Source organism: Rhineura floridana, chromosome 1 (assembly GCF_030035675.1).
Source record: "Rhineura floridana isolate rRhiFlo1 chromosome 1, rRhiFlo1.hap2, whole genome shotgun sequence".
Classification (NCBI taxonomy): Eukaryota; Metazoa; Chordata; class Lepidosauria; order Squamata; family Rhineuridae; genus Rhineura; species Rhineura floridana.
Genome location: NC_084480.1, coordinates 315186465 through 315203091, shown reverse-complemented (window position 1 = coordinate 315203091; position 16627 = coordinate 315186465). Strand labels below are relative to the sequence as shown.

The window sequence follows — 16627 nt, the reverse complement described above, 5'->3', positions numbered from 1 at the left end:
TTCCTGTCTTGTGTGGAACGGACCTCCTGATGAGATGGTATCTGCAGGAGGCCCTCACCGGCATTTTACATTTACCACTCTTTGTTGTTATGTGCCTTCAAATCAATTACAACTTATGGCAACTCTATGAATCAGCGACCTCCAATAGCATCTGTCATGAACCACCCCGTTCAGATCTTGTAAGTTCAGGTCTGTGGCTTCCTTTATGGAACCAATCCATCTCTTCTTTGGCCTTCCTCTTTTTCTACTCCCTTCTGTTTTTCCCAGCATTATGGTCTTTTCTAGTGAATCCTGTCTTCTCATTATGTGTCCGAAGTATGATAACCTCAGTTTCATCATTTTAGCTTCTAGTGACAGTTCTGATTTAATTTGTTCTGACACCCAATTATTTGTCTTTTTTGCGGTCCATGGTATGCGCAAAGTTCTTCTCCAACACCACATTTCAAATGAGTTGATTTTTCTCTTACCCACTTTTTTCACTGCAACTTTCACATCATACATAGAGATTGGGAATACCATGGTCTGCATGATCCTGACTTTAGTGTTCAGTGACACCAAAATGATTGAGGGGATGAAGCAACTCCCCCGCGAGGAAAGGTTATAGCATTTGAAGCTTTTTAATTTAGAAAAAAGGTGACATGATAGAAACGTATAAAATTACGCATGGCATGGAAAAAGTGGACAGAAAAAAGTATTTCTCCCTCTTTCATAACATTAGAACTCCTGGGTATCCAATGAAACTGAATGTTGGAAGACTCAGGACAGACAAAAAAGAAATCCTTCACACAGCACATAATTAAACTATGGAATTCGCTCTCACAGGAGACGGCGATGGCTGCCAACTTGGATGGCTTTAAAAGACACTTGCTGTTGCCTGATCCAGGTTAACTGGAGATGCCAGGGATTGAACCTGCAGCCTTCTGCATGAGCTTTACCACTGAGCTGTGGCTGCCCCCATACCTCTTTTTTTATTTTGTTCACATTTAATTATCTTGCCCATCCGTTGTTCAGCCTTCTCCAACGTAGTGACCTCCAACTGTTGTTGTACTATAACCCCCATCATCTCTGACCCTTGGCCATGCTGGCAGGAGCTGATGGGCGTTGTAGTCCAACACATCTGGAGGGCACCAAGTTGGGGAAGGCTGTAATATTGATGTGTGCATGTAGGAATGTAGATAGAACTTCTGAAAAGTTGCCCGAGTAACGTAGTTCCAAAAAAGAATTGCTGCCTCTGTCAGCTTCTGAGCATCTGACACAGAGTGAAGCAGTTTTACTTTGCCGTTGATGGAATCCTGACACAGTAGACAAAAAGGGATTTCTGAACTAGACTTGAGGTAAGGGCTGGTGGACTAAAACTGCCTTCCCCTTCTCTTGCACAGGACCTGAAGAAATACGGTGCAACAACAGTAGTGAGAGTTTGCGAAGTAACCTACGACAAGACTCCACTGGAGAAGGATGGTATTACGGTCATGGTAAGCACTTTGGTTTCTATAGGCTACTAAGCGCCATTCAAGGTTTTGGTTTCAGTACGGAAAGCCCTAAACACTAAACAACTTGGGATCAGGATATCTTAAGGGACAACCTCATCCAATTTATCCTGGTTTGGCAACTGCAGTTCTCAGATGGGGCACTGCAGAGAGTTCTGTATGCCACAGAGGTGCGCTTAGGCTGTACTAGGCTTTTAGTATTGAAACAGCAGCTCTCTTGATTCATTTACCAGCCGAAATCAAACGGGAGTTTAGTGCAATGATGTTTGGGTACTTACTGAATATGTAGCTTTCCCTGAGGTGTAACCCAAACATTCATGGATGATCAATTTTATAGCTGATGAAATGATTTTGTTGTTTTTGGAGATTGTATGGATGGCTTTTTCCTTTTTTAGAGTTCGTTGGATTGGTTTTATTGTTTTTAGAGCTTGCATTTTTTCTGATTTATTCCATTTTTATCTTGTATGTCGCTTCGATGGCTTAATGCTGTGAAGCAATCCATAAATTTTTATTTTTATTTTATTATTATTATTATGTTGGTTGAGACAGCTGGGCATTGCAATCAGTGGGATTAGCAGATCTGTTGCAAGTCATGGTTTGGGCTTGCTTTCATGAGCCACTTGAAGATATGTGCTCTTTAGGTATCCCTGGTTCCTCTGCTCAAGGGCCCCTGTAACCCAGATGGCATACGCCGATGCCTACAGGGCTGGCTCCCTTGCAACAGAGAAGGTGTTCTAGCCCCTTCCCTTCCTGATAGGATTTCTGTTCTCTCAGAGACTTCCAAGAGTGTTGGAAGTACATAAACCGGTTACTGAGAAGTGTTTTCAAAATTCGCAAGGCTGTTTTTCTGTAGGCGATGGCAAACTCCCTACCACAACAAAAGCAAAGCGCGAAATTTGCTACTTGAGACTGTTGGTTGTTTATGCAAAACCAGTAATGCACATTATACTGGGACTATGCACAGTCCTGTTCCCAAGGAACTTAACTGTATAAACTTTAACATTTCCCTTGGATCATGGCCAGGGACCGTAAGGGATCTTTGCTCTTCTCCCTCTCCCTTCAGCATGTCACATGGCTGGCTTGAGGCATGTAAGACTCCTTGCTTAGTGGATCTGTTCAAGTTTTTGTTGAGCTTTTTTTGATCTGGATGGGGTGGGTTGATCTGTTGAGGCCTCTTCCTAGTCTGCCGTGCGATAATGGTTTTCCTGTGCAAAGCGTTTTGAGCCAAGACCACATCTCCTGCTTCACTGATGGTTTGACTTGTCAAGTGCAGAATGTACCTGTTCAAAAGAACATAGGAAGCTGCCTCCTACCATTGGTCCATCTAGCTCAGTATTGTCTACACTGACTGGCAGCAGCTGTCCAGGATTTCAGGCAGGGGACATTCCCAGCCCTACCTGGAGATGCCAGGGATTTGAACCTGGGACCATCTGCATGCTAACTGAATGCTCTGCCACTGAGCTACATTCCTTCCATATTGTAGTGCCCCTCTAACACAACGCAAAAATGAAAGTCCAGATTGCTTCCATGGGCTGCTTATGTCTAATGAAGCTAAAAATAACTCTGGCAGCAAATCCGCAGATGTTACTAGCTTCTCTGCACCACACTACCTGTTGTAAGTCACTAGGACCGCTTAATATGGGAGGGTGAAATGTCCCAAATGTCTTCCAGTTTTCAACAATTCTGTCTGATCATCCAGCTGACATTTTGCTTTCCATAGGTGATCAGACTTGATGCCTTGTACAAGACTATCATATATTGGTTGTTAAAGGAGTTAAGTGCTTTTATCTCGGCACTGTTCACACACTCGGATTGCGAGTACCTAACATATCATTTCTCTGTGGAATGGAACAATGTTGATGCAGGTGTTGATTTCCCATAATTCCTTGCAAGCCCACACCGTGGCTGTTTGCAGAGATGTGCAAGAGAAACTCTTAGAATCCGTAGGAATTGACCGGCCCAGGCCCCAGGGGTGGGGAGCCTTTTTCAGACTGGGCTTGCAACCTTCTAGGGACCACTTGCCAGCGATGGGTGGGAACTAGAGGCAAAACTGTGTGTGGCCAGTAGCAAAACTGAACAGAGCAGTGAGTGTGATGTAGGTTTCAGACCAGCTACACAAGAGCATGAATGTGTATGCGCGCATACAGACTCCTTATTTAGGCAAGGAAGAGTCTTCATCACAGTTCAGGGACACATTCTAGCCAGACAAATCATTCAAGAAGACCACAGAGCAGGGCCATTGTTGGATGGTGGCCTGAAAATAGTATCAAGGGCCGGATAGAGAGGCCTGGAGGGCCACATTTTCCGGCCCATGGTTGATATTTTTGCATTCCAAAGGACTTCCATTCTGGATGAGTGAAGGACTTGTCCTGATGACGCTCATTGAGTGTGATGAATCTTCTATTCCCTGGAGGCTCTCCTGTTCTCCAGAGTCTACACTAAGCGGTGTGTTCCATACAGTTTCCTCCAGTGTCATGTTGGAGATGGGTGGCACTTCCTTCTAATGCATCCTGTTGAACCAGGGTCAAGCCGTTATGAGACAGACTGCAAAGTTGCTTGCTGTACTGAAGCCAATTGGCCACGCTGCCACTTGAGGGCTGTTTGAGACATGCATGAATAGCGAGGCGTATGTGTTAAAAATAAATAAATTCAGTCTTTATGAATGGTTCTGATCTGCAATTTCCATAGAACAGACCGTTGGCCGTTGCTCTCAGTGGGTTTACTCTGACTAGGATTTTGTTGGGTTGATTCATTTAAGTATTTCTATTCCACCATATCATAAAATATCAGGGCAGGTTATAACATTAAAACATGAAACACCATTATAAACAACGCAGATGCAACCCTTAGTTGTCCACTAGCTTTCACACTTTGTGAATATTACAGTGTGGCTCTTGGCTAAAAAAAAAAAATCAAAATACATTTTAAGATGCATGTTTTGAAAATAAAGATTTTTAAAACTTTATCTGAATGCAAAGTCTTGTGCAGATTTTTTTTTAATGTGGAAATGGGATGGAACAGACTTCGGGGTCCACACATGCACAAGTAAATAGATCAATTTGCCCATCACTGAATGTCCTCAGGTACACTTAGGATTAGGTTGTAATATGCATCTCTGTCTACGGCCATATTACCCTGAACACGCTTGATCTCGGAAGCTAAGCAGGGTCAGGCCTGGTTAGTACTTGAATGGGAGACTGCATGGGAATACCGGGTGCCATAGGTTAAGAGGAAGGCAATGGTAAACCGCCTCTGAATACCTCTTACCATGAAAACCCTATGATTATATATATATTATTTTTAAAATTCATAGGGTCGCCATAAGTCATAATTGACTTGAAAGCATATGACAACAACAAAGAACAACTAACTGTAACAACACACTTAAGAACTAAGTTCTTGCAGTCAGGTCCTGCTTTTGGGCTGCCCATTGGGGCATCTGTCTGGCCACTTGTGAGAACAAGATGCTGGACTAGATGGATCTTATTATGCTCTTAATCTCACCTGGTACTTAAGAAACCTGGCGAATCAGACTACAAGTCTATCTAGTCCAGCGTCCAGTTTCCCACAATGGCCAAGCAGCCTACAAGCAGGTTGTGAGGCTGATGTGTTCCCCAGTGACAGGTATTCAGAGGTATCGTACCTCTGAACCTGGAGGCAATACACCAATCATGACAAGTAGCCACTGATAGCCTTGTCCTTCATCAATTTCTCTTATCTCTTGTTTAACGTCATCTAAGTTGGTGGTCGCCTACGGCCATACTACCCTGAACACGCCCAGTCTTGTCTGATCTTGGAAGCTAAGCAGGGTCAGGCCTGGTTAGTACTTGCATGGGAGACCACCTGGGAATACCAGGTGCCGTAGGCTTAGAGGAAGGCAATGGCAAACCACCTCTGAATACCTCTCACCATGAAAACCCTTCATAGGGTCGCCGTAAGTTGTAATCAACTTGAAGGCATATCGCAACAACATGCGTGTCTAGGTCTTGGTCCTAGAAAGCGTCAAAGAAGAAGGTACCTAGGAGCAGGCGTGCATTTTTGTCTGCCGAGTCACCTTAGCCATCCTTTGTGCTAAGGAGTTGTGAGCATAGTGGGAGTTTGCCAGGACAGTTGCAGCATCTCCTGATATAAGAACATAAGAACATAAGAAGAGCCTGCTGGATCAGGCCAGTGGCCCATCTAGTCCAGCATCCTGTTCTCACAGTGGCCAACCAGGTGCCTGGGGGAAGCCCGCAAGCAGGACCCGAGTGCAAGAACACTCTCCCCTCCTGAGGCTTCCAGCAACTGGTTTTCAGAAGCATGCTGCCTCTGACTAGGGTGGCAGAGCACAGCCATCACAGCTAGTAGCCATTGATAGCCCTGTCCTCCATGAATTTGTCTAATCTTCTTTTAAAGCCATCCAAGCTGGTGGCCATTACTGCATCTTGTGGGAGCAAATTCCATAGTTTAACTATGCGCTGAGTAAAGAAGTACTTCCTTTTGTCTCTCCTGAATCTTCCAACATTCAGCTTCTTTGAATGTCCACGAGTTCTAGTATTATGAGAGAGGGAGAAGAACTTTTCTCTATCCACTTTCTCAATGCCATGCATAATTTTATACACTTCTATCATGTCTCCTCTGACCCACCTTTTCTCTAAACTAAAAAGCCCCAAATGCTGCAACCTTTCCTCGTAAGGGAGTCGCTCCATCCCCTTGATCATTCTGGTTGCCCTCTTCTGAACCTTTTCCAACTCTAGAATATCCTTTTTGAGATGAGGCGACCAGAACTGTACACAGTATTCCAAATGCGGCCGCACCATAGATTTATACAACGGCATTATGATATCGGCTGTTTGATTTTCAATACCTTTCCTAATTATCGCTAGCATGGAATTTGCCTTTTTCACAGCTGCCGCACACTGGGTCGACATTTTCATCGTGCTGTCCACTACAACCCCGAGGTCTCTCTCCTGGTCGGTCACCGCCAGTTCAGACCCCATGAGCGTATATGTGAAATTAAGATTTTTTGCTCCAATATGCATAATTTTACACTTGTTTATATTGAATTGCATTTGCCATTTTTCTGCCCATTCACTCAGTTTGGAGAGGTCTTTTTGGAGCTCTTTGCAATCCCTTTTTGTTTTAACAACCCTGAACAATTTAGTGTCATCAGCAAACTTGGCCACTTCACTGCTCACTCCTAATTCTAGGTCATTAATGAACAAGTTGAAAAGTACAGGTCCCAATACCGATCCTTGAGGGACTCCACTTTCTACAGCCCTCCATTGGGAGAACTGTCCGTTGATTCCTACTCTCTGCTTTCTGCTTCTTAACCAATTCCTTATCCACAAGAGGACCTCTCCTCTTATTCCATGACTGCTAAGCTTCCTCAGAAGCCTTTGGTGAGGTACCTTGTCAAACGCTTTTTGAAAGTCTAAGTACACTATGTCCACTGGATCACCTCTATCTATATGCTTGTTGACACTCTCAAAGAATTCTAATAGGTTACTGAGACAGGACTTTCCCTTGCAGAAGCCATGCTGGCTCTGCTTCAGCAAGGCTTGTTCTTCTGTGTGCTTAGTTAATCTAGCTTTAATCATACTTTCTACCAGTTTTCCAGGGACAGAAGTTAAGCTAACTGGCCTGTAATTTCCGGGATCCCCTCTGGATCCCTTTTTGAAGATTGGCGTTACATTTGCCACTTTCCAGTCCTCAGGCACGGAGGAGGACCTAAGGGACAAGTTACATATTTTAGTTAGCAGATCAGCAATTTCACCTTTGAGTTCTTTGAGAACTCTCGGGTGGATGCCATCCGGGCCCGGTGATTTGTCAGTTTTTATATTGTCCATTAAGCTTAGAACTTCCTCTCTCGTTACCACTATTTGTCTCAGTTCCTCAGAATCCCTTCCTGCAAATGTTAGTTCAGGTTCAGGGATCTGCCCTATATCTTCCACTGTGAAGACAGATGCAAAGAATTCATTTAGCTTCTCTGCAATCTCCTTATCGTTCTTTAGTACACCTTTGACTCCCTTATCATCCAAGGGTCCAATTGTCTCCCTAGATGGTCTCCTGCTTTGAATGTATTTATAGAATTTTTTGTTGTTGGTTTTTATGTTCTTAGCAATGTGCTCCTCAAATTCTTTTTTAGCATCCCTTATTGTCTTCTTGCATTTCTTTTGCCAGAGTTTGTGTTCTTTTTTATTTTCTTCATTCGGACAAGACTTCCATTTTCTGAAGGAAGACTTTTTGCCTCTAAGAGCTTCCTTGACTTTGCTCGTTAACCATGCTGGCATCTTCTTGGCCCTGGCGGTACCTTTTCTGATCTGCGGTATGCACTCCAGTTGAGCTTCTAATATAGTGTTTTTAAACAACTTCCAAGCATTTTCGAGTGATGTGGCCCTCTGGACTTTGTTTTTCAGCTTTCTTTTTACCAATCCCCTCATTTTTGTGAAGTTTCCCCTTTTGAAGTCAAATGTGACCGTGTTGGATTTTCTTGGCAATTGGCCAGTTACATGTATGTTTAATTTAATAGCACTGTGGTCACTGCTCCCAATCGGTTCAACAACACTTACATCTCGCACCAGGTCCCGGTCCCCACTGAGGATTAAGTCCAGGGTTGCCGTCCCTCTGGTCGGTTCCATGACCAACTGGTCTAGGGAATAGTCATTTAGAATATCTAGAAACTTTGCTTCTTTGTCATGACTGGAACACATATGCGGCCAGTCTATGTCCGGGTAGTTGAAGTCACCCATTACTACCACATTTCCTAGTTTGGATGCTTCCTCAATTTCATATCTCATCTCAAGGTCTCCCTGAGCATTTTGATCAGGGGGACGATAGATCGTTCCCAGTATTAAGTCCCTCCTGGGGCACAGTATCACCACCCACAACGATTCTGTGGAGGAGTCTGCCTCTTTTGGGGTTTCGAGCTTGCTGGATTCAATGCCTTTTTTCACGTATAGAGCGACTCCGCCACCAATACGTCCTTCCCTGTCCTTCCGATATAGTTTATATCCAGGGATAACCGTATCCCACTGGTTTTCTCCATTCTACCAGGTCTCGGTTATGCTCACTATATCAATGCTCTTCTCTAAGACCAAGCACTCCAGTTCTCCCATCTTGGTTCGGAGGCTCCTAGCATTAGCGTACAGGCACTTGTAAGCAGTGTCTCTCTTCAAGTGTCTTTGGCATTTGTGGTTAGGCCTGTGGTAATTTTGCTCTTCTGAATTTATATCCTGTGCCCCTGCTCTCACAATGCCTACTTCTAGGCCTACCCCTTTTAACATTTCATCATTTCTTTGGTTTTTATCCCAGGGGGGAGGTTTATTCCGAACCGGACCTTTCTCAGCTCCTGTCGTGTTTCCCCCCTCAGTCAGTTTAAAAGCTGCTCTTTTAATTTTAAGTGCCAGCAGTCTGGTTCCATTCTGGTTCAAGTGGAGCCCGTCCCTTTTGTACAGGCCCGGCTTGTACCAAAATGTTCCCCAGTGCCTAACAAATCCAAACCCTTCCACCCGACACCATCGTCTCATCCACGCATTGAGACTGCGAAGCTGGGCCTGTCTGGCTGGTCCTGCGCGTGGAACCGGTAGCATTTCAGAGAAAGCCACCTTGGAGGTCCTGGCTTTCAGCATCCTACCTAGCAACCTAAATTTTGCTTCCAGGACCTCACGGCTGCATTTCCCCATGTCGTTGGTGCCAACGTGCACCATGACGACTGACTCCTTCCCAGCACTGTCTACCAAACTATCTAAACGACGGGCGATATCCGCAACCTTCACACCAGGCAGGCAAAACACCTTGCGGTCTACACGCCCATCACACACCCCACTGTCTATGTTCCTAATAATCGAATCACCCACTATGTTCCCTTCATGAGCAGGTGGAGAGGGTGGAAAATTCCGGGCAAGCTAGCTGACTTAACACATGACTTCTGTAGGGAACCACAGAGTACTTTAAAGGGCTCTGAACGGTCCTTATTTGTATAAGTAAGACCAGCTGCTCATGTTAACCTCTATGATTACCTCACGTGGAATGCATGAAATTATGCTTGTGAGTTCCCTCTTTCAGCAGTTGTCTTTGACTATTTGAAGCCATCAGCAACAACAAAAAAGGTACAAAAAGGCACAGATCTTGCGAACGCCTGTTCTGCCCTTTTAATTAGAATTAATTACAGGCTGCGTTGGGCACGATCTTCCGTTCTTGGGGCAAAGGATGGGGTAGGAGAAGATTATGGCCCCCTCAGGTGGAATTTGTGCTGCCAGCTTCAGAATGCACACTTAAAATTCCTGCTCAGTAGTATTGTTTCAGATGGCTCCATCTAGTTTCAAGTCCAGACTGCAGGCAATTTGTTTCCCAAAGGTTGGAAGATAGCCTAAGAAGATGTCTCTGCTCAGGTGCTTCAGTGGGAGCTGAAAAGCAGCTCTTGGCAGTGTGAAAAGCAATTGCCTCCTCCCTGCAAAAAATATAATGGTCCCTTGTAGGTGTTGTCTTTACTCATGATGATTGGTGCTCCTGATGGTATCGGGGCGGTTATATGCAATTCTGCCTTCAGGACTGTTTGCACCTGCCAACGTTTTGGGGCAGTCATACTTCTTTACAGTACTGTCGCTTCCTGCTGAAATATTTTAACTTTTCATACTACAAATGTTCTCTCTTTTTTTGGAGGGAGGGTTGTCCCATCTTTATTGTGCTATAGTGCAAGAGTGCCCCCCGAGATTGCAATAGCTCAATAACAATGGGGAAGGCTCACAGAACAACTAATAAAGTGGGGTGACATGTGGACAGAATGGCAATGGACTGCCTTCGAGTCGATCCCGACTTATGGTGACCCTATGAATAGGGTTTTTGTGGTAAGCGGTAGTCAGAGGGGGTTTGCCGTTGCCTTCCTCTGAGGCTGAGAGGCAGTGACTGGCCCAAGGTCCACTAATGCGCTGTTACTGCATCAGTGATACATTGAAGAATACACCTGGGGGGGGAAATCAATCGGGAGGGGCCCAATGTCTTGCATAAATACTGAGCTTTCCTTACCAGTGTTGAGTGTCCTAAGAACTACACATTTCAAATTTTTGGGCATCTGGATGATTAGCCACATTGGTTGTTTGGTGGCTGTGCCACGTGGGTTAAGTCTGTGGTTCTTCCAGTCTTGTATGTGTGTTTTAGGGGGAAATCACTGCTGACACAGTAGTATTTCTGGATGAACTGAATCCATGTCAGTCCTAGGATAAAAGTTTGGAGGAGGGGGATGGATAGAGATGTAAAATTTCAGGAAATCTTCAAGCCATGGCAGAGGGGGAGGACCTTTTTCCCCCAGTGGAAAAGTAAATTTTGGGGGAAATTTAAGCATAAGCAGTACTTACTGTCTTTTCAAACCAAAACTTACTTTACTGCATTGACAACATTAAAATGTATTGTTTATAACCAGAGAGTCAGTACGCCAAACCTTCGACTGTGACTCCTCTATTTTTCTACTGTCTGACTCTGACTCCAACTCCGACTCCACCCAAAATTGCTTCCAACTCCACAGCCCTGGAAAGGGCGGTAAATGTCTTTTTAAATTGGAAGCTCTCATAGGAGCATTTTTATCGCTGCCTGAATATGCGCTGGTCTTGGCATCACAGCATTTGTCTTCATCTGGGTCCTGTGTCATACACTGACACACAAAATGTTTTCCATCTTAAGTTATGGTGAAATGCTCAACTACAGCTGACTTCATGGGAAGCTTCTTTGACATTTTGAATTTATATTTTAAAAAATTTGTCAATCAAAATTTATTTTGAAGCCGGAGTCGGTACATTTCTACCGACTCCGACTCCACCCAAAATTGCTTCCGACTCCACAGCCCTGTTTATAACTTAGCATATAGGATCGTACTATGTGACACGTTTATGAAACTTACAGAGCAGTCCCATGCACTTTTACTCCTGCTGGGAGGAAGGGCGGGATATAAATCAAATGATAAATAAATTAAATAAATAAATAAGACCCAGTCTGATCAGTGGAGCTTACCCGCCTGCAAACATGCATAGTCATAAGAACATAAGAAGCAGCCCTTATACTGAGTTCAGTATTGTCTACACTGACTGGCAGCAACTCTCCCAAGCTTTCAGGCAAGAGTCTCTCCCAGACTTTCTTGGAGATGGCAAGGATTGAACCTGGGACCTTCTGCATGCAAAGCAGATGCTCTGCCCACTGACCTACGGCTCTTCTTCCTTTGTGGGGAGAAATGAAAAGTCTGGTCACAAGGAAGGTGCCAGGTGAAAAGGACAGCAGAGGTAGGATGCTTGCTTCTAGTGTCTCCAAACCGGGCCAGATGTTGCCCAAAGACAACAAGCAGCAGTTCATAAGAAAGCAAAGGTTCTCTGTGCTCCTCTCATAAAGAGAAGTACCCTCTAGGTGCAGCAGCACATCTTGGATTTGAATGCTGTGTACGTCAACATTCTCAGCCAGCAAAATCTTGTCTTAAAAAAGCATTTCTGCTACTTCGAAAAAGAAAACATTTCATAGGAGTTTGGCGTGTTCTTTCCCAGTCTTCCCCCAAATTACAGATTTTTTTCTCGGGGGGGTGGGGTGGGGCTTGGGTTTTCTGCATTTTTCCAGGATTTGTTTATGCTGACCTTCGCATCTGGAGAGTAAGTCTGGAGAGGTTTTAGAGTCAGAGTAGCGTTCAGGAATCGGCAGAGGTATATCTGCTCTATGCTTAAACAATTTAACTTGTGCTCCCCAAACACCTGGATTCTGTGCCCTGTATATGTTACATGATTTTGCTTAATTTCTCTTTTCTGCTAACTTCTGCAAAATACTAGTTTGATTGGTCTTAGGGAAGGGTGAAGAGCTATATACAGCACTGAAGCCTTTGTTCCACCTCCACCACCCTGAAATCTTATTCAATCATTTCTGACTTGCTTGATTTCAGGAGGCATTGCCCATGTAGTTTCAAGCATATCTTCACAGTCATACGGGCTGGAAACTTGTAATTATTATTTTTAAGAGAAAGCTGAGCCCCTTCTAAGTTGATTTTAGGACTGCATCTTGTAGCTTTCAAACACTTCTAGAAATAATTAAGAATAACCTGTAATTCTTTGCATGATGCACTTTTTATGCTCCTGAGGATTGCAGCCTGGGCACGCAGCCCCAGAAGTAGGTGACTGAGAGACCTGCTTCAGAAGGGTTGCAGCTATAGAATAACTATTTATTATTATTATTTATTATTATTTAATTTGTATCCTGCCCTTCCTCCCAGCAGGAGCTCAGGGCGGCAAACAAAGCGCTAAAAACACATTAAAACATCATAAAAACAGATCTTAAAATACATTAAAACAAAACAGATCTTAAAATACATTAAAACAAAACAACGTTAAAAACATTAAAAAAACTTTTTAAAAGGGTTAAAAACATTATTTAAAAACATATTAATTGTTCAATAGCTTGACACAGCTCACTTTGTCGCTCACTGAGCTGTGTCCCTTCCCATCCCCCATTTATATCTGCAGTCGGGATTAGGACTTGGAGGAGAATCAGGGGGTGGCCATTGATTCCAAGGACAGCTTCTTGCAGTTCGTTTTGCACCTGGGAGCAGATGATCAAAATACAAAATACTTGGCGTAGCGTGTCTGTGCCTGCAGTCTGTCTCTATAACAGTTCACATCTCAAGTGCCAGAAGTGGCCACCAGGAAAGAATTTGAATCTAACTTCTGTTTACTTTGCAGGGGAACATACTTAGGGGCCCCCTTCTTACTGGCTGGATTACCCATGGACCCCCAGATGTGGCTGGACTACAACTCCCGTCATCTCTAGAAGGGGTTGTTGGGAGTTTGGAGTCCAGCACCATCTGGAGGGATGCAGGGTCCCCGCTCCTGATTTAAGTAAATATTTGCATTGTTATAGAAGCTGCATGATAAAGAGATTCCTACCCCCTCCCCTGCATCACATATTAGCAAGTGTTGATCCTGGGTTCAAGTCAAGATTTCCAGGAAGCGTGGGTCATCAACTATTGGGATGGCTGAAAGGATGAAAGAATCATCTTTCACATACCTGACCCCCCCTTTCCCTCCTTTAGGTGCATTTGCAAAATTGCACCCACTTGCAAAAACACCTGGCTAATCCTGATGGCTGGCAGTCAGTAACTCAGGAGTTGCCATTGTGGTGCCCATGAGTGCCTATGTGCCCTCAGAGGTCTTCCCTGGCAACCACTGGGTCATTCTCTCTCTCTCTCTCTCTCTCTCTCTCTCCCTCTCTCTCTCTCTCTCTCTCTCTCTCACTCACTCACTCACACACACACACACACACTGCTGAAATTGGGGTTGGGAGAAGCATTCTGTTGTAACCCAATAGTTTGCATGCTTGCAGCATGTGTGGTGTCCACTACAGTTTCTCCAGTTTGCACGTGTGCCCCCAGCCCCAAAAAATCCCAGTGTGACAACCTATTAAACACCCAGAAACCCCCTTTGAAGCCCGGACAAGCATCTCTTCCCCAAATGTGGCCTTGGTAACTGAGGCCTTGTCTTGCCTCCGACATCACATTGAGCTTTGGCAGTGCTGCAGTGGCCTCCAAAGATCAGGGTGTGGTTAGGGACAATCCCTTCCCCTCTCCCTCCCTAGATGCAGGCTCTGGAGGAAGGCTGGGACTCCCCCAAGTCATGTCATCATACACATAGAGTTCAGGAGGGGCAGGGAGATGCCCCACACACACACACACTGTTGTGCGGTGCATCCCAAAGTGCTAAAAGTGCCTCCCAAGCACAGCTCAACAGCAGAGACAACCCTTGCCCGACATCCCAGGCTGAGAAGGGGGTGGGGAACTGGGGCAGCTGATGCTTGCCCATTGTGACAAGTGAAATTTTGCAACCCAGGAGCTCATACAGTCATAGAATTGGAAAGGGCCTAAAAGGCCATTGAGTCCAACCCCCCGCTCGATGCAGGAATCCAAATTAAAGCATTTTTCTCCTTTCAGGATCAGCCCCCTTTCTCCTCTCCTTGCTCACCCTTTTAACATCCGGCCTCCCCCCCCCAAAAAAAAGACAAAACTAAAGCAAACTTCAATGCCACTGGCTCTGTTTCTGCTTTGTGCGGGTGCCAGTGGGGATTGCTTTGTCCCACGTGGCTCTCGTTTCAAGTTGGACAAGGCAATATTGTGGTTTCTCCTTATCTGCCTTCATCAGAGTTTGTGGTTTCGAGCTTGAAACCAACTGTCCCATTTACCTTGGATAGCCTTTTCCTTGGAAAGGATCAGGGAGGGGGTGGTTGGTTGGTGATGTTGGCCTCTTCCCTTCCCTCCTCAACCTGTTCTGAATGGATGGCTTGTGAAGGGCTGCCTCGCTGTCAGCCCCTGGATGCCGGCCAGCTTACAAACATTTTTTCACTGTGCACAAAATTGGAGCTCTGAGAGAAAGTCTGTTTGCAAGATGCTGTTTCTCAGCTCGAAAGAGAAATCAATCCGTCTCTCTCTCTCTCTTTCTCTCCCCACCCCTTTGCGGGGCTTTCACGCCCTCCTCACCACTTGAGCATAACTGGCAAGCTAAGCAAGGCTTCACTTCCTTGGGGTCTTTGCTGAAGACTTTCTTGAACTGTTAACAGCAGCCCCGAGCCCAACATGCAGTTCAGGTTTCTGTAGCCAGGAGAAGATGGACCCTGTCCTAGAAATGAACTATTTATGAGATGCATCTGTAAACCTCCTCCTTGGGTCTGTGCCTCGCCAATTACGCACAAACACAGATTTATCACCAGCCCGAGGAAAGTCCTTCTCCAGGCTTGGCTGGGTCCAGAGACAATCCCTTCCATTCTCTTTCCTATCCAATCTTTGGGATTGTGGGTTCCGCTGCTAACCACTGCATCAGCGTTTATTCAAGAATAAATTGCCATTTATGGTGCAGAAGGCCTTTGTATGCTCTTGTTTTTGGAGGGGAGAAATCAATCCAGGTTGCAATCCTTTGTCAACCGTGGAACTTGTCGGTGGCCCCAGTGCAGGAGTTGCACGGCAAAAAGAAAATGTGCAGATACTGGTGCATTTATTCCATGCTGTAGTATTAACACATTGCAACACAGGAAACATCCTTATAACAGACTCATCTAGCTCAGCTTTGTCTACTCTGACTGGCAGCAGCTCGTCAAGGTTTCAGATGGGAGTCTTTCCCACACCACCCTAGAGATGCTGGGGGTTGAACCTGGGACCTTCTCCATGCAAAGCAAATGGTCTACCACTGAGCTGCAGCACTTGTCTGCATTTTGCAGGGAAAGGCTCTTGGCTGAAATCCCGGAGAGCTTCTACCAGACAGTGTAGACAATTCACAGTTATATAAATGGGCTTGCTGAACTGGGCCCCTTATGCTTTTTTTAGGAACTTAAGAATCAGATTCCTAGTGCATCTAGCTCAGTATTGTCTACCCTTAAGCTGAAGGGGCTCTTCAGGGTTTTAGACAGGGACAATCCACGCTTGCCCTGCAGATGCACTTTGGACCTTCTGCATAGAAAGCAAGCACTGTACCACTGAGCTGTGGTTCTTACAGCTGGCTTGACCCAGAGGCTGGGTTCATTCTCTCTCTCACACACAAGCTGAGATGGAGTTTTGTGTGTGATTCAAATCTTACGTAGCTTAAACTGCATCACAGTGGGGTCTGTGACTGGTAGAATGCACTGAAGAGCTTGCCAGTTTGCAACTGGGCTGTGCGTGTTTCTGTGGGGGGGGGCAGGTTTAGAAGAAGTAGTGGCAACGGTGGTGGTGCATTCATGTAGGACTCGCAATGTTTGTGGTGATTTACAATCAGGGAATGCCCAGTTAGTTTACCGTCTTGTATGATCTGGCTGCAGAACTGTATTATTTGCATTATTATGCAACCAGTGTGGCAACTTTGCACACATATTTTCAGAGAATGCTTAAGAACAGACGAGCCCCAGCTACTGGATCAAGCCGGTGGCCCATCTAGTCCAGCATCCTGTTCTCACGGTGGCCAACCAGACGCCTCAGGGGAGCCCATAACCAGGACCTGAGTACAACAGCGCTCTCTCCATTTGTGATTCCCAGCAACAGGTATTCAGAGGTATACGCGTTCTGACAGTGGAGCGGGGAAATAGCCATTGTGGCTAGTAGCAATTGATAGCCAAATCCTCCATGAATTTGCCCAGTCCTCTTTTCAAGCCATCCAAGTTGGTGGCCTTCACTACATCTC

The 16627-nt window shown here is 45.2% G+C and overlaps 1 protein-coding gene, 1 non-coding gene and 1 pseudogene across 10 annotated transcripts in view; all 3 read left to right on the top strand.

The window, feature by feature from the left end:
* PTP4A3 (protein tyrosine phosphatase 4A3) overlaps positions 1-16627 on the top strand; it is a 149602-nt gene that overhangs the window by 115565 nt on the left and 17410 nt on the right. For all 9 annotated transcript variants that reach the window (XM_061607057.1, XM_061607053.1, XM_061607056.1 and 6 more), the window contains one exon: positions 1380-1472. In XM_061607057.1, the coding sequence (XP_061463041.1) occupies positions 1380-1472 (93 nt within the window). The remainder of the gene's footprint in view (positions 1-1379; positions 1473-16627) is intronic.
* Positions 4605-4713, top strand: LOC133375874 (5S ribosomal RNA; annotated as a pseudogene).
* LOC133375725 (5S ribosomal RNA) lies at positions 5237-5355 on the top strand. Its single transcript, XR_009760312.1, has one exon. It is a non-coding gene; the product is annotated as a 5S ribosomal RNA (ribosomal RNA).